The sequence below is a fragment of the Patiria miniata genome, unplaced genomic scaffold (assembly GCF_015706575.1).
Source record: "Patiria miniata isolate m_02_andy unplaced genomic scaffold, ASM1570657v1 HiC_scaffold_5, whole genome shotgun sequence".
Taxonomy (NCBI): Eukaryota; Metazoa; Echinodermata; class Asteroidea; order Valvatida; family Asterinidae; genus Patiria; species Patiria miniata.
The window spans coordinates 34558498-34576489 of NW_024037072.1; the positions used below are offsets into that span (position 1 = coordinate 34558498).

Here is a 17992-nt window from a genome sequence, read left to right on the forward strand (position 1 = left end):
ATCAGGTATGGGAGTGTAGTGATGCTCCCACTCCTGGGCAGTGTTGACACTGTGTGTTTGGTGGATCCATCCAACGCTTGAATGATAGACACATATTGATTAATCCATACAAGGCCAGTACTTTAAGCACTTATGGGCAATTCCACGGTTAGTCACGTAACATTTTCGTGATGCGAGTAACCGATTTTGTGTGTCTTGTTTATCATACATAACACATTTTTCTGGATGTCATCTTTGGTGCTTAGGTAGGTCTAGGTCTACTCTATCTACCATGGGGATAACAGTTATTAAACCTTTTCAGTATGGTAATTACAGCCCAAGGAAACTCAAAAGTACATCAAAAATGTAACGTGAGTAACCGTGGAATTGCCCTTATACAATCACTCAGATTTAATTATCATGCCAATTACAGACCACAACATTGGCAAGTAAAATATACAGGACTTGATTCTTTAGAAGCTTGTATGTTTTTAAGGCCTATTTATTTCCAAAATGTAAATGAGTACACTCTTTATTTCCTATCAAAATAAATTTCATAATATTCCTCGGAACATTGATCGTGTCATTTTGTGATGTCCCACCAACAGTACCCAACAATCACCTCCTTCATTCCTTCATTCCGGAGGGAGAAAAAGCCCCAAACAATCTTTTCAAAACTGTGGATGGTAAGTGATGTCATGCACGCTATCTCCTTAATAAAAAGTGTCATAAAAATTTCAGATCCAAAGTTTGAACCATGAAGAGTAATCAACACAACTCAGCAATGTACACTTACCCTCCTGGGAAGCAGACATACTCATCATAACCAATGGTAGCTCTCATGCCATCGGCAAGGGATGGGTCCAAATCAATGTTGGTGTTTGTCTATGTGAAAGAAGAAAGTTCCAGCTGTCAGTTAGACTTGCAGGGGAGGGTAAGATTTTCAACCGGCACTGTTTGGGTCGGACTTCAGAATGTGGACGTGCACAAAATCACATACTTGTTCCCCACTTGTGTAATCTTGGATCAAGACGATATTGTTGTATATTGGATACACGATCACCCACCCAAAGAGGGCGTTTATCAACACAAACTGCTATCACATCAATGTCTGGGAATCTTGTGGCGGTCGTGTCATGCGTGCGTACCTGTTTTGCCTAATGCATGCAGCGCGCATTCAACACCTGGCATATTGGCTCCAAACCAAACTCCAAAATTTCGGCCAATTGTATACAAGATGCCACCAGACTTTTGTGAAACATGACTTAATGGAATCCACCACTGACGCACTGGTCGACATTCGTGGACTTGCTACACATGGCTTTTATCACAATAGCAGTACAGGAAGCTAGGCAAAATCAATCGGATACCCCTAGCACTGCTTCAGGCCATTAGGTCCAAGTCCATCATACTCCATCAATATTTAGTCACGCCAGGCCTTGTGGACCAAGTCCCCCAAATGGGGGGATGGATTTTGATGGAGTTGGGGCACTGATCTCTATATAAAGACTGGATAGCAGATAAAGAGCCGCACAATGAATGAATTTGACGCCATATTGGTGGGACCGGCTGGTGATCTACAAAGGACAACTTGCCGTCTTTATAGACAGCATGATTTCTTTTGTAACTTCGCGGCTCACTTGACTTATAGTTTGACCACCACCACTGACCAAGGTTTACAATTTTTCTAACATTGTGGTTTTACTTTTTTAATGCCGCAGTTCACTTTTTCGGCGTTTTGGAAATAATCACTACGGAAATGTGTCCTTTTTAGAACATCATTATGTGTACGTGACCAAAATGCGCGTCAACTGTTGATACAACGCGCGCGTATATACGCGTAAAACGTTCGTATTATACGCAGCCATCTTCGTGAGACCGGGGGGCGAATTGGTCAATATGCAAAGTCTACTGTGTGAATGGCGTATGGATTTCGCTATCCAGTCTTTATATAGAGATCAGTGAGTTGGGGTGGTTAGGGTTAATAAATTCACTTTGCACTGAAACTGGCCTGAAGTATGAAACAGCCTTTATCTGATTTTTAAACACCATTACCACCGTACACATGTCAATCATGCATAGAAACATTGGGTTTCATGCGAACACATGGAAATCTCACGACTGGTAATGAAGCCCCATCTATTGTTCATATACGGAGTGCATAACAAATATCCAGCCTACCTTATCAAGGGCATCAGTGTCATACAGCTCTTTGAGGAATGAGAACAAGGGGTTGTCCTTATGAACGTACAGACGATCCGGGCCAAGACTGTTTCTCTTCTCTGTGGAGTGGAATGAAAGTATAAAAAGCGCTAGTGAAAGTGGTCACAAACTGCCATTTGTCATGGAACTTTTGCATGGAACTATTAAGGGTGAAATCTATTTGTTTTAAGGCAAGTGGTTCTTACTCTCTGCTTCGGTGAGGTTGGGATAAACTTCCTTGAGAGTCTCCAGCAGCCGTTTCTCATCCACAAAGGGTAAGAGGGCAACACCTGTACACACACAAAAATTAAGGAGTCCATGAAATCAATTTTACACTGGAGCACAATGGTTTCAAATATCTATTCCTCTGAAATGTATAAAAACTATGAGACATCCCTTATTGGTTAGAATAGGTTTAGTTACAATGAGTGATCCATTATACCTAATCTCAAAATGTGTTAAAATCTTTCAATCTCAACTGCATGGAACGACCCATAAATGTTTCCCCCCCCCCCAAAAAAAAACCAGCTTGTTCGGGAGGGACTTGAACCCGAAACATCACAATTGTCTTCCAGTTTGTCAATGGACAAGTGGAAGATGAAACTATTCAAAAGATCCTACAGGCTTCGGCTGCATCTAGATTACTTGGAGGAAGTTCAGGCAAAAAGCTACAGTTAACCAGAGTCTGACTAACTTCACTCAAACGAAGGATGATTGGACTTCTCTAGTCGACTATTCGGAACGGGAGCACGGGGCACGGTTCTATACTGGTTACCAATAGCTGAGCGCATCATAAAGCACAACGGGGAGCCAGGACATTTGACCATCATTTGACTAGTTGGGGGTGACCGACCGACGCCATCTTGCCTGACTGCAATTCATTTGCCGCGAAGAGCGGCCATTGCGCGTGTAAATAGTACAATCCCCTGGTGTACGTGCGTCACACACAAGGAACGGTGCGCGTCAACCAGCGAAATGTCCCGCCCATGGGACGTCGTTGTTAGGTGAAAGGGCGCCCTCTTTTGGTAGCGCACGGAGCTCATTGATCCTCGCCCGAACTTGCTCTCAGCTAGGGCCAGCAATAACAAATGCCCCAATAGAAACGCCTCAACCCCCTACCCCAGGAGTGTGCGTGTTATTGTCAGCGATCATCAAGTACTTCGTACACAGCCTGGACGGACTTCTTGTGGATATTAACCATTTCTCGCCATTTTTTTTCCCCCAAAAATTTTCGAAATTTTCAAAAGGCAAAATTTTCCAGCCAACTTCTGATATACAGCCTAACGCCACAAATACTGATTCGCAAGAGTCATTTTTACAGTATTTGTACGATATTTCTTGTCGAAACCTCATATGTTTCAATAGTCCGGGGTGTGCACTGGAGCGTAAATTGTACAACAATAGGCTGTGCACAACGGCTCACACAGCAGTCAGGACACGGTCCACCTCCACAGACTACACAGACTTTGTGTGTGTGTACAAAAAGAACGAGGGATTAGCGTGTTTAGACGTCAACCGGAGGCGAGTCAAGGCAATATTGACGTCTTAACCCGTCAGCCGTGAATGTGCACAAAAACAGACAGTGCGTGTTATCACGGCTTCCGGCGCGAACTAGTTTAACAGTCAACTGTACCACAGACATGGGAACCAAAACAGGAGGATATTTGTGCGTTTGTCCTGCACATGAATGAACACAAGGCAAAACCTTACCTTGCCATGCATACTTCTTGCCGTTCAGATCAATGCGGAAGTTGATCGGATAGAAATCAATGATGGGTGAATCCTGCAAATAAACAGAATAGAACGGTACAGAGTGAACACCGACGCTGAAATCTGGCCACTGAGTTTTTTAATTTATTGGTGGAAAATTTCACAATCTGCTTCTGTTCTTATACTGGCTGGACTCTATGATGAGTGTGATAGCCAGGCTTGTGCGGGGAGGTGTGGGGATTTATTGGAGTTGCTGATTAACCCTCTGAGCAGCGAAGTGGTGATTTGATTCTCCACATTTTCCAAATATGGGGATAATTTTTTTTTCAATGGGCCAATAAGGCCAAGTTTCCATGTAATCCTCACCCCTGCTATACACCACAAGCCTGTAGACTCCCATTGGCCAGACCCTACCCACTCCAGAGTAAGGAGTGTTGAAAGACAGAAGCCAAGATGGCGCCCAATGCCTTTGTGCAGTAATGGGAGATCTTAGTGGCCAATCCCTCAGTGCCGCCGATCCCTTTGTGTCAACCCCTCGTACCCCAGGAGCCCAGACAGGTTGTAAACAATCCCTGGCCATGTGACTGACCTATATCTTGTGCATGTACAGGCATGCCAGGGTTATTGACCTATAAACACATGTGGTGATAAAATTCTCCATGTGGGTCCACGGTGTGATTTTTTTTTATATAAGCTGCTCGGAGGGTTAAAACAGATCAATGACGTTGTGTTGACTAATGAATCGTCCAGGGCATTCCACTCTACCACAGTTGTGGAAAAAATTAGAACTTGTGGATGTGCAGGCGTGCACTATGGGTGATGTACATTGTAACCTTTGGTGTTGGTATGGCGTGAGCGTGGGGTGGCGGGCTTCAGGTAGCGATCACATGAAACCAAGACAAAAACCCTATTTCCTTCGAGGCAGAATTGCCCTTTCCAAGGGGAAATCTCCTTGGTCCACTTTTTGCTCAAAAGTTTTCCAAATCTTGTAAATATAGGATGTTTCCAAAAGTTTTTGAACAGTGCTATCTCAAGAACATTCTTTGAATTTTAAATACAAATTGGGACACTGAGCCCCATATATAGTCAAATTGGCTAGGCTGCAGCGTCTCTGTTACGGATATACACAAGGAACAAGAAAATCTCCATAAACTTTCTCTCCAAAGTATTCTTACTCCAATCGGTAAACTTTGTCTACCGGTGGCCTGACTCGTGGCCTGTGATTTGATTTGTGACCTGTGATTGACGTCACAAGACACAAGCCAGTATATGGAGAGTGTAAGAGTGAGTGGGCTATTTTATTTTTTTTCATGAGGCCATGGAATACTGACTTATGATTTTGTAGAGTTATTATCATTATTTATGATGGAATGATTGAACTCATAATCTACGGGTAATTCTGCAGGTTGTGGGTTCGATTCCAGCCTGCGGCTATGGTGCGTGTGCCCTTAGGCAAGGCACTTTGTCACTCATTGCTTCTCCCCGCCCAGGAGTAAATGGGTACCTGTGAGGGGAAAATGGTTACTGTGACTGATTTTAGCTGCTTTGCGCCGAAATGGCAGCATCGAGCTGTATACTCCCCAGGGAGCTGAGATTGTCTTTGGAGTGTTTCATTGGCCCGATGATCGGGCGTAGCTATAATGTAAAGCGCTTTGATCTTAGTTTGAATCTTTATAAAAGTATCCATTATTATGAAACGGTCTTACTTACAACGCCACCCATGAGTTCCCTCCATGATGGAGGCAGAAAGTTGCCACTGGCTTCAGGGAAGACACTCATCAACTGCTCCAGGGGCTTGAACTAAATCAGGGCATGGAAAGACAGAGAAAAAAATGGACATTTGGCAAACAGTTCAAGCATTGTTTCATCAAAACTGGCAAAATACAGTGGATGGATCCCGGGCTATTTTCCAGTTTCATCCCGAAAAATAGATTCCTTTTCAAAAATGCTATTTTTTTTAACATTAAAAAAGTTATTCACTTCTAAATGACACATCGACCAAACACATTCAGCTGGTGTTTTGAATTATTACTTTACAATTTTGAATTAGTGGCCATCAGCCAATAATTCCGTTCTCGCGTGTAGTTCCTGCCCCACAATCAGTATTGATAATGTACAGACCGGAGCCAGTCTGCTCGCAAATCTGCTCTGTTTGAGCCCAAAACAGAAAACTTGTTTCAGCGGGGTTCCAGACGTTCAAAAATGAAAAAAAAGGAGGTTTCCTTTTCCCCTGTTACATCAATAGGAAAAAATTGAATTTGTTGAAGAACACCGGGAATGCAACTTTAATTTACTTTCAGTAAAATGAATAAACACGCGTAATCATGCATATTCCTAAAGAACAAAAGCACTGCATCTACAAGATGACTGTCATGCAAGAACTATTACCATCCATGTCAGTATACAAATTTTGAGGTTTTCTTGGGGCTTCTTTTTAACTCAAAATGTATTTTTGGCTTAAGGTGTGTTCTTAATCCATTTTTGTCAATATTCATGCTTGATGAGAATAATTCATCTTGGGCATTTCTTAGCAATTACTCTTACAGACTTTGAAAAATGAATACAAACATTGTCAACTCAACATTAGGGGGATGTTCCGAATTCAAAATTTTAAACTTATTTCATTTTATTAACACCTGTTTATCATGGAACAATTGCATATTCATGGCTGATTTATTGCAGAGCTCCTAATTTTAGTAGCGATTTGATATTCAATTTGAAAATAAATTTCGATATTATAAAACACGTGCGGCACAATTTACCGCAGCTGAGATGTGTTCTGAGATGAATTTTTATCATGAATACTTGGTGTGATATCAATAATCGGCATCCATATTTCCCTTTCAGTCCGGGTGTGAACTACTATTAAGAAAGCATCACCAAGTCTGCAGTACTCACTGGTTTGGTATCCATCTCGAAATCGTGCGGCATCTTGGCCACCCCAGTGAAGTCTGACGCAAACGGGGCATAGTGATACGGATAGTACCAGTTCCAGGATGGGCAGCCTTGGTAGTAGTAGCGCAGTACCCAGCACATCCCAAGAATGTAGGCCTCCGCCTAGGGTACGGAGACAAACAATAACGTCAAAAAAGTAGTTCAAAACTGTCTTTTTCAAACAAAGATTAAATGCATATAAGATCATTTGCAAAAACACTCAAAAATGCATCTGCTAACATATATTGTATGTAGAGTACTTAGATGCGTTTTTCTGCACCGCACTGTCTGTAACACTTGATCAGAAAAGGATGGTCTTCAAAATAATTTGTAATAATATTGTTGGAAAAAGAAGTCATTTGTGGTAATTTTGGTTTAGTGCTAGGTCACGCAGGTCGAGTCCGAGTCCAAGTCCGAGCCCGCACGGTCAGCCCGAGTCGGAATCATTTGTCATCGTGACTCAAGTCTGAGTCTGAGTCATGACAGTGCTCTACAATATCCATGTCTCTGTCTCCAAGTCCATGCTGTATGTCTTCTTTTACACCACTGTCTGTATGTCTGTCTACAGTTAGTTATACTCTGTTCTTTACTTCCATTTCCTTTAGCTTGTTTTTTCTTTTTGACAAAGGGAAGAACAGTAATGCAAAGCTCGTGTCCTGGTACCATTCACTCAAGAAATGCTATTTACTCCAGCTTACCACTTTGTGGCAGAACTCTCGATCATCAGCCTGCACATCAAATTTGTTTTCGTAGTATCTCTCCCGCCATCCATCTTCCCACAGCCTACAAAAATAAGTGTATTAATTTCACTTGTATTCACACATCAATGCCTGTTCTCCATTCTGTACGCTTGTGTGGGAGTGTTTCCTTTAACATGAGTACATTCAAGACAATATTTACTATCATGTCAATTAAATAACCATTCATAAATACCCAAGATGGTTTACCTATTGCTATTGGTCGACAGCCTGTCACGTGGCCGGTTTTAAATGGATGATAAAGACCGGCTGGCTGGTCTTAAACACTTTTCCAGTGTCACATGAAATCGTTTTGAAATCTGGTACCTTTAAGTTGACTGTTTTATTGGTTGAACGTTCACAATCCTCACGTAGGCATGAACAATAGACATTTATCACGCTGCCACCATTTCAGTCATGTTCCCCGTATCCAACACCAGTACTTATTGATAATATCTTTTGTGCAAAAAGAACCAGACTATTTTTCCTTTCAGCCTAGCTTTGGTTTCGTTGATTTGAATGGGAAAAAAAATCATGACGGATGCAATATAATAATATTGGATGGCTTTTATCGCAGGATACAAGAACATATTGCACTCACTTTAACAATGTTGCACTCGTCTAATATTATAGCTCATGCAATATATTCTTGTATCCCCTTCAAAGCCAACATGTACTATCGCTTACTTGACTGAATCTGTCTTGTCCAGTTTTTCAAATTCATCCTCTTCTTCTTGTGGTTCATGGGAACGCTTCATCCCTAGACCTTCCCTGGTCTGGTTCCCTGTGCTCCCAGCTGATGTAAAGGATGCTCTAAGAGCCTGGGCAGCCGCCTAGTAACCAAAAAAAGGTCACAGAAAGTTCAAATAGAGGTCGTATAAAGGTCATGCTGAATATGTGGCTGCGTTTGTTTTCCTGGGTCTCTGTGCCACAGTGGGGGGATCTAAATACAGAATTTTTAATATTCAGTTCGAATTCCATTATTCTGTTTCGTTTTTGGAAACCGGATATTTGAAACTAACCTTAACCCTAAAAGGGCCGGGTTATTTTGGTGGGATTCCGCCCATCTCCCCCCCCCCCCCCAAGATCTCGGCCATCGAGTGATGAACAATTTTGAAACTCGATACATGAATAGAGCAACTCATTATGAACATACCCAAGAAATTTCATGACTATAGATGAAAGGGTTTTGGAATTATGGCTAATTAATTATTCATAAGTACATATAGGTAATTCTGCTCTGCGTACAAGACGTATATGGAAAAATTCAGTTTTTATGGCGCATAGCGCCGGAAAATGTTTCGCTGCGCGGTAACCCGTGGTCCAATTTTTATGTTTTTGGTATCAGAAAATGCGCAAGGCTCGAGGCTAAAAAGTCGTTACAGCTCGGGTTGCGAAAAAAATTTTCAAGGCTATCAGATTCCTTTCCCCCCCCCCCCCCCCGCCCCTTTTCGGGTTAAAAAAAATAAGCCCTCATGAGCATCAGTAAATCTCGAACTTAGACCCAGTTTGAAATTAGCATTTTGTCAATGGCTACGGCCACAGCTATGGACATCGCGCGAGGATCATGATGGCCCTCGGTTGAGTCTTTGATTAGCCCGGCTGTCTGATCCAGGTGAGCTACTCGAACACAGCCATTGTTGTTCCACTGCTACCGAATGGAAGTGCGTGTGCCCACTGCCATGAGTGAAACAAATTTACAGTGAGCCACTTACTTAGGCCTCAAAACATGGCTCCCCGTTTTGTGTAACCGAGACCGCTGCAGATGGCGTAAGAACATGGCAATGTCCAAGATGGCACCCTAGTGACTTCAGCCTGCACTATGGATGCACTATCTAGTATGTACAGATCAGTGGTAGTGACTTACTTGATTTGCTGTGCTGCCATGCCTTGCATTGACAATCTCCTTGGCACTTGTTTGTGTCACGTTCCGTGAAATGGCCTGTGTAGAAAACCAAACAAACAACATTTACACCTTGAATATCAAATTAACCGAAGCATGGCAGCCATCTTGGAGGGTTGTTTTGTTTTGTTTTTTGTTTGTCTGTCTGTTAGTTCGAGGACACTCATTCCCATTGACACAAGAGGTGATGCATGCTGTAGCAATGTAATTCAGACATGGCGTATATTTAAAAAACAAAAATGGCCACAAAAATGACAAACGTGCACAAGGTCTATTTCAAATTTTTCTTTCAAACCAATTTATGTTCTACATCTTACACTGGGAGTGAAAAACACGTCTTTAATGACACACACTTCCACTGAGACTCAGTGTTGTTTTTCCTTCTTACTATTTAAACAGTCACAGACAGTAAAAATTTCTATCCACTTCCCCTGATGAACTTTAAGCACAGGCCTGTCATCAGCAGTCAGATCATAAGTCAAGCAAACACTGTGACTAGTCAAACTCAGTCAACAGACCATGAACAGACCAAACAGGCCAGTTGCGGTCACAGCTGGCTTATCAATCACCTGGAGTCAAAGCATAGCTCTAGCAAGTTACATAAACAGTCCCAGCCAGTAAATCCTGCTTTATGAAGGCTGGGAGCTCTTAGCTGTTGAAAACAGCCACTTGATTGATTTTTACTGAGAGGACTACTTGGCACAGAATGTATGTTTGCATAGGAGGGTTAATCAAGACCGCCCTGAAGCTGATTTTTTTTTATGTAGCGTATATGTGAGTTGCATCGCACACACAGTCTTGTTTCGTAGTTGTGGGGACATACATTCGTCTGTACGAGGTATGTTTGGGGACTGAAAATGCCGTGGGGACAGCAGAAAGTCCCAACTCGGTCCTAATTTGCCCAACAATAAATAACTTCCCCATAACGCGGTGTAGGCCTGCACACAGGCTTCAGCATCACGCACACAAGACCAAGAATCATTACAACTTTCTACATTAGATTGCAGTAACTTAAAGCTATAGTCCATCATTTGCAGCCATCCGAAAAGTAACTGGCGTAATTACTGTTGAAAAACAAACTTGGTTGAAAGATAGTAAGGGGACTAAACTCCCTGTGAAATTATTCTTTCTGGGAAGCTGTCATTTTGAAGTAATCAACGAAAGAAGGCATTTCCAACGGTGATTCTTAAGAAGCACCGTAGGAAAATTTTAATTAGTAGTTCGTTTTGTTATTCAGCGCAGCGGGCACAAGTATTGGAACGACGCACACGCGCGCGCGGTTGTTATAATTCGTCGGATCAGTGCACGACGCCGCGTATAGCTGCAATTCAAAACAATTCAAAACATGATTCAGTAACTTTTGATTTGAAATTGAGATCTTAGAATGCTGCTTTTCTCAGAATGTACAGCTTAAGCTTAGCTGAAACCAGTGTTTCCCCTGGGTTGGTGGAAGGTGTGAGGTGGTAAAATAAATTTGGTCGAAAACAGACCCGCGAGCGCGAAGCGCGAAGCCCTTGCAGCGTGGGGTTCGGGGCCCGCTTAAGGGCCCCGAAAAATTTTGCATTCTAGACGCTCTGTGGTGCAATGTGAGGCATTTGAGGTCACTTTCTTCTTACTTTTTTGGGCAGTATATTGAATAAAATATTGATATAAATAATTGATTTTTTTTCAAAAAAATCCAACATAGGCCCCTATTTATTTGTGAAAATGTAGGGCTACCACCACCCCGACCACCAGGGAGTCAAGCACTCTTTGGATTTTTTTTACAACCCTGGAAAATTTGGTATAATTGGAAAGAGAATCACACGACAAAATCAATAACGTTTAAATTAGTTTCATATGAGCTTGCGTTCTGGAGATATAATAGTTAAAATAAAAAAAAGTCAATGAAATTGAAAACATTCTGAAATTTTTAGTGTCAAAATATTATTATTTTAACACCTCTAAATGTTTCGAATCGATCAAAATGTTTAATATCAGAAGAATCCTTATAAAATATACAATATTTTGAATTTTGAATCAGCTTTTTATCACTTGTTACAGAAAAGTTATGATTTTTTCCCCCCGTAACACTAACACCGCGCCGCACGATTGTACGACTGACTCTGGGCCCACACCGCAATGCGACCACACAGCCCGCCGTAACACACGGGTAAAATACAGCTCCATTCACGGTACACACAACGCGGCAACACGGAACATGCACGTGTACGCGTAATCACGCGTTGCGGCATGCCGATAACATCGGCTGCCGGAACGGGCCAGCATTATTTTTTGACAAAAAAACAACTTTCGTGTTCTCCTGAAAGTCCAAGCTTCCGAATAAACCCCATTTCATGGACTTCTTATGCATGTATTTTGAGGATTTTTGATTGGAAAACCGTTACATGGTACCGTTGTGTAGCCTTCGGAAAACGAAAAAATTACATTCACCGATATCGTGATCGCTTGGCAGGCTGAGCAGGGTACCAGGTCATACGTAATGTACGCACGCGTGCTGTGCAACCAACGATCGTCGCACCACTTGCCCAATTGCACATGAGGAGCTCACTGCGAATCAGCCGGAACGTGCGCAGCACTCTGGACTATCTGCCTTGTTAAGCACGGAGGATCTGCGCGTTCATTTTTAGGATTGCGCAACGTATCCATAAATGGGATCATTGTCACTTCGTCACTCAGTCGAAAATCTCGAGTTGACATGCACCCAGACTCGACCAGTAATATACACACGGACGTTGAAAAGGCTCCATACTAGCTAGAGAATTGGACGTACATGTACATCGTCTTCGTTTCTTATTCCTCCATGGTTTACGGTACGAATGACGATCTCAAAGAACACCGAGTCCGGAGAATTCGAAGGTGAAATACAAAGACACACACATAAAATGTACAGATTTGATTATAATTTTTTTTTTATTCCTTTTTCGTACCCGTGAGGCGGCAACATTGGCCAAAAAAGGCCGAGGCGGCCTCAAAAAGTCCCGAGGCGGGCCGCCTCACAAAAGAATGGGCAGGGGAAACACTGGCTGAAACTTCATCAGGTTAGTTGCTCAGTATCCTTCATTAGATTTTGAACACTTTTGTTGCTTCAAACGAACAAAATGCACTAATTACAAATGATGGACTATAGCTTTAAAGTATTATATGAGTTAACAGAATTATATCTGTGCACGTACCTTTGGTTCCAATAAGCCGCCTTTAACAAAAGAATGGTCCTGCAGATGAAATAATACTTGAGTTACTCAAATATGTCTTTCTTTTTACCTTTTCAATAAACACTGTAACAATGCACTATGTGGTGATGTAACAATTTCTGGAAAGACTTCCATACCTGGACATCACTTGACACCCTGTGCACAAACCCTATGAGACTGGTCTGAAAAATTCCACGTGTTTTCTCAGTAAATGCTTCAATATTTTTCCTGCTAAATTTGACTTTTTAGGACATGTTATTGCTTTCTGATGGCTGATAGGTCACTGCAGGGAAAAAAATCAGTGATGTCCATGTATGGAATTCTTCCCCAATTTTTTTATTCCTCAAAAAGTCTACACGAATACAGCTCAGAAATCTTACAAACACACCAATGCTATATTTTTGACGAAATGAGCCTCCCAAGTCACTATAAATCCAGAGAGAAATCATAGAATACAAGGTCAGGGACATAAAATCCCAATGTTCACATTGGCTCAAGCGGGATTCGAACCCGGCTGCGTTCGAAGACGAGTAGTACCACTGAGCAAACATTACATTGGGGGAAAAAGTACAAAATGTGTCTTATGGTAGAAAAGGAGCAATTTCAATGATTGTATACAATTCCGTTACCATTTTCATGCGCTTGTTCCTATCCCTCTGGTTCCGTCTGAATCGTAGCTCGTTCTGTCTCCTCTGCTTGAAGATCTCGTCTTCAACTTCACCAAGGTCTGATGCAGGACGAAAAAGAGATGATTGTTATTCAACTACAAGCTATAAATAGCATTAAACTTCCTCTCACAAAGGAAGCATCAAGTCAGTAATTTAAAAAGAACTTTTTGTTTAAGGAATTAAAAAAAAAGCTTCAAATGCATGTAATGTATAACAGTACGCTGTACAAAGCTCTCTTTTTTTGTTACAGCTCAAAAATGAGACAGATATAAAATTAAATACTAAACCCAAAATCCATCAAATTCTGAAAATAACAGCAAAAGCAAATGTTGTTTATTCCCTTTAAAAATCAACATATCAAAATGCATTTTAAAAAAACCCAGATTTAAACAATATTTGATTTCCCTAAGGCCCAAAAAAAAAAAGTCTCCGGTTTCTGGTATGCGCGCGCGTCGCCGTAGCCATGCGCGTCGGCAAAATGAAAAAGTTTTTTTTTCAATGAAAGATGATGTCTCAAAACCGCCAAACTCAATGGTTTGACTGGAATCCTGCTGCTGCACAATTTTAACGTGTTTTTGGATGGGGTTATGATCGAGAATAAGCTTTATGTGGCCTCTCTGGACGCCCATATATTTGCACTAAGTTTAGTCGGGCACCATTTGCAGTCATCAGCCGACATTTGAGGTAAAAAAGATCAGTTAAAAAAAAAAAGAAGCCGCGTCGCCGCACCATTTTTTGGGCAAGCTCCATACCAAAAACCGGAGACTTTTTTTTTTTTGGCCTAAGCCAAAGACACCGAGTTGAAAACATTACACAGATCAGCAACACAACAATGGGAAGCTTTAGTCGAAGCTTGAGAAATATCTGAGGCATTTGGTTACAAGCTTTACTCATACCTGTCATTATGAGCTGCACCCGTTCAAGATTCACAATCCCGCTGTCTGTCAGGTAACCCTAGCAACAGAAAAAAATGATTCAGTCAGGATGTGAGGCTAATGATTTATCTGGTTATTTAAACCACAAAAAGGAAAACAAATAAGATTCCAGATTTGGGCAATTCCACAGAATTATACACCTCAATGTTAAGACTTTAAAAAATCAAAAGCCACAAATGTAATATTTATATCATCTTGAAACTTATTATCTACATGTATATTTTATCGAAATATAGTTTATTTCTAACAAATGTTCAACACTTCAGCTGTCACTTTAAACTCAGAAATGAATAAGTACACGAAAAATCAATCTGTGTATGTCTGAGCTCCATTGCTGCTCGAAAGAGTTAAATAAATGAATGTGAATTAAAGCTTGATCATGGTTAACTGATGATGTCTTACACCTGTTTTGTAGACAGCTTTCTTGTACAGCTTCTGTAATCTGTCGATTGCACCCTCCCTATATAATGCAAATATAGAGAGAAGAAAAACCTCCACTGTTTATTGCTGTTATCGTTTAAATATCTGTATCAATGTGGGCCATATCCATCTGGTTCCAGTCACTATCACACATATAAAAAATTGTTCCATGTTTGAAAAAACCATCCAACCAATCAAGGGAATGGCTATCAGTGATCTCACCTGATCTCTAGCGATGGCAGATGAGGTAGGAAGTCATTGCCCACAAAGAAACACATGAAGACCCAATCATCGATGGCTCTCTAGAAACAAAAAGGAAATATAAGGAAAACATCAGTGTAGGAAGCATATGTACAGATGTACTCTGTATGAAGAGTTTTAATCATGTCAGTCACAAGTCACCAAAAAATCACAACAAGTCAATTACAAGTCACCCAGTCTCAAGTCCAGTCACACTGCGACAACGACATTCCTTTCTCATTGCACAGTAACCCGACTCAAGAATTGATTTATGATTGGACTTGTGATTGACTCAATAAGCCATTTGCGAGTGACCTTTACCTTTTGGGATTTAAATTTGAAAAACATCTGGTACACTGACTTGTTCAAAATGCTTGGCACATTTTAACGTTGAATTCTCCAGACCAAAGACACTGTTGCTAATCACATGATTTGGGGCAAGCTCTTGCATAGTTACGTAAGAGACGCTCAGCACCAATACATTGTTCACAATGGGTGAGAATGGCACAAAGACACCATACCATGCTGGAGCTGGGGGTTGCTAGCATAAGGCTTGCCCCGAATCACATGATATAGTAACAGTCTCTTTGGTCGGGAGAATGCAAAGTTAAAACGTGCAAAGCATTGGATTAAGTCAGCATTCCAGATTTCATTCAAATTTAACTCGCAAATGGCTTATTGCCACCCGTTAGAAATAAAATCTCCTTCAGAGTGGGATCAACCACTTCATGTCGAAAGTATTTCAAGACAAATGGGCTGTTTCCGGTAGCACTTTGTATAATTTATTATATAACATTTCATATAATTGTAACGAATCTGAAAGCAAATTTTCAGTTGCTTTATGTGCCGTTTATTAACTCTCCATTTTCCAAGTATAATCAAGTGATGAACCAACTGACAACTGTATTAAAAAATGAAAGCCTAAGCAGTAGTCAAACCTTTTATTAATCTCCATTTAGTTAGTTTTTTAAAATAAATTTTACCTTGTCTTACAGTAACAAAAACGAAAAAAGTAACGCAACTTGAGCATATGTTATTATGCAAAAACTAATAATAATGCAGCCCCTTGAATAAATCCTTATATTCAAAATAAAACAAAAACAATAGTAACCCGTCGTTTTACCGCTGTATATCCGTAGATTTTAAGGAGAGCGAGAGCGATTTATAGCTCTCCTGGATTTTCTTCAAATGAAGGACTGTGATCAATGATGGGCTCCGTGCACAAGTACTCCCTCAACGGTAAGATAGGGAGAGTTGGGGGAAACCTCTGGAAGAGACATGTGAACGCATTGCTGACGACACTTTGGCCTTGTACACATTATGAATAAACCAAGTTGTGTGTACTTCGCGATATTAGCGAACACACATACTTGTTCCGTAGCTGTGGGGACTACACATGAATTGTCTCATGGTACTATGGGGACCAAAGACACTATGGAGACAGCAGAAAGTCCCCATAACTCAGTCCTAATTTCCCTAACAATAAAAACCTCCCCATAATGCGGTGACAGCCCGCCCACATACGCACGCGGTGTGTCCCATCCCCTGGACTTGCGAAAGTTGTAAAAAAAAGCTGTGTTTGCGCACTAAGCCCATTTAAAACTGTTTTACAGACATCCAGTTTCAGTTTCAGACTTACCTCCAGATCAAATGTAAATGGCAGTCCGGTCATCCACAGTTCCTTTTCCAAGTACTGTTGAATTCAAGAAGAAACTGAACTTAAAGCAAGAGAATTGAGAAATGCAAACTGCTATGCTTTCACTTACGTTGTAGCCTGTTGCTGTAGAACAAGTTTGCGATCTTCAAGTTATGGAAGAAAAAATTCTCAACAACCAGAGCTAAAACTAATGGCCTTCTTTAGCCATGTTTTGAGTCATAAGACTTCAGAAAAATAGGAAGAGCACAGTGCACTGGCAAAGCAATAAAACACAAAGGAAAATTTGAAAACAAATAAATGATACTCGAAACTCTCAAAACAGTTGGCTATTAACATTTTGAATTTCTAGCAATACAGACCTATCCCCGTGCTAGTTAAAGATTGACACAGAAAAACAGATGTTGTTTTTTCTTTGCTATTTTCCTCGCAATATAAAAGTTATTCACTTTTGAACGAGACATTCGAACAAAAACCACTGACATTTAGTTTGTGATTTATTTTAAATACTTCACAAAAGTCAAATTCAATTGGGACCTGACAATAATTCAGCTCTTGCAGGGTGGGTTACTTTGTGAGCAAAATGAACGCCCTTTTTTTCAGAGGGCTGCAGACACCCCAAATCAGAGAATAGTAGACTTTTCATTAAAACAAAACGTACAAATTTAAAATTCCTTCAGGAGAACATGTTATTTTTTATGAGAACACAAGGCACACATCTTTAAGACTGCATGTGGCATGAAGGGTAAAAAAATATGCTGAAGCATGCTAGGCATGCTAGGACTCATCAAGGGTGGTGAAGTGTGAACTACAAAATGAACTAAGTCTGGGAACCAGACTCTAGCTCTTCCTTTCCCTTTTTGGACTCTGACCTAGCTTTGAGAGCCCAAAAGGGCAAACTGTACCTCTCTCAAGATGTTGAGTCGAAGGAAAATGAACTGCGTCTCCTCTCCAATAGGTGCAGGAAGCTCATCAAACTGTAAGGAAAGAAAGAAATTTGGGGGAAACTAGCAAAAAGGAAAGTTTCTTCCTGTGAGAACTAATCACATGATTTCAATTTTTGGTTGGATCAAAAAGTGTGTGGGATGTGACGCCAACATGGGCTTGAAGTACATGCAAACTGAAAGGGTTCAACATGATGTTTGACTTACCTCTCCTTCCATCTCCTTGGGTAAACCTGTGCACTCCTTCAGGTCATGACCTAGGAAAGACAAATCCAATTTATAAAACAAAATCATAAAAAATATGCCATTTTGTATTGTTAAAAAGAGCCAAGATGGATCAGGAAAGGCAAATTGGGAGGGGGAGGACGTGGCTGGAGTGGGATAAGGACAAAGGATAAAGGGACTGATGTTAAAGCAAAGTGACTGTTAGGTTTTGGTGAGGTGTTGTAAAATGAATTTTCATCAGTTGTGG

At 41.0% G+C, this 17992-nt stretch overlaps 1 protein-coding gene across 3 annotated transcripts in view; it reads right to left on the reverse strand.

Annotated features, from left to right (window-relative positions):
• Positions 1-17992, reverse strand: part of LOC119740209 (5'-3' exoribonuclease 2-like) — an 88282-nt gene that overhangs the window by 58820 nt on the left and 11470 nt on the right. For all 3 annotated transcript variants that reach the window (XM_038215421.1, XM_038215420.1, XM_038215423.1), the window contains exons 10-26: positions 17728-17777; positions 17482-17553; positions 16562-16615; positions 14905-14984; positions 14665-14722; positions 14224-14281; positions 13289-13386; positions 12642-12680; positions 9430-9504; positions 8250-8395; positions 7524-7608; positions 6790-6948; positions 5602-5691; positions 3892-3964; positions 2388-2471; positions 2161-2261; positions 776-864 (exon numbers count right to left, since the gene is read on the reverse strand). In XM_038215421.1, coding sequence (XP_038071349.1) covers positions 776-864; positions 2161-2261; positions 2388-2471; positions 3892-3964; positions 5602-5691; positions 6790-6948; positions 7524-7608; positions 8250-8395; positions 9430-9504; positions 12642-12680; positions 13289-13386; positions 14224-14281; positions 14665-14722; positions 14905-14984; positions 16562-16615; positions 17482-17553; positions 17728-17777 — 1411 coding nt within the window. The remainder of the gene's footprint in view (positions 1-775; positions 865-2160; positions 2262-2387; positions 2472-3891; positions 3965-5601; positions 5692-6789; positions 6949-7523; positions 7609-8249; positions 8396-9429; positions 9505-12641; positions 12681-13288; positions 13387-14223; positions 14282-14664; positions 14723-14904; positions 14985-16561; positions 16616-17481; positions 17554-17727; positions 17778-17992) is intronic.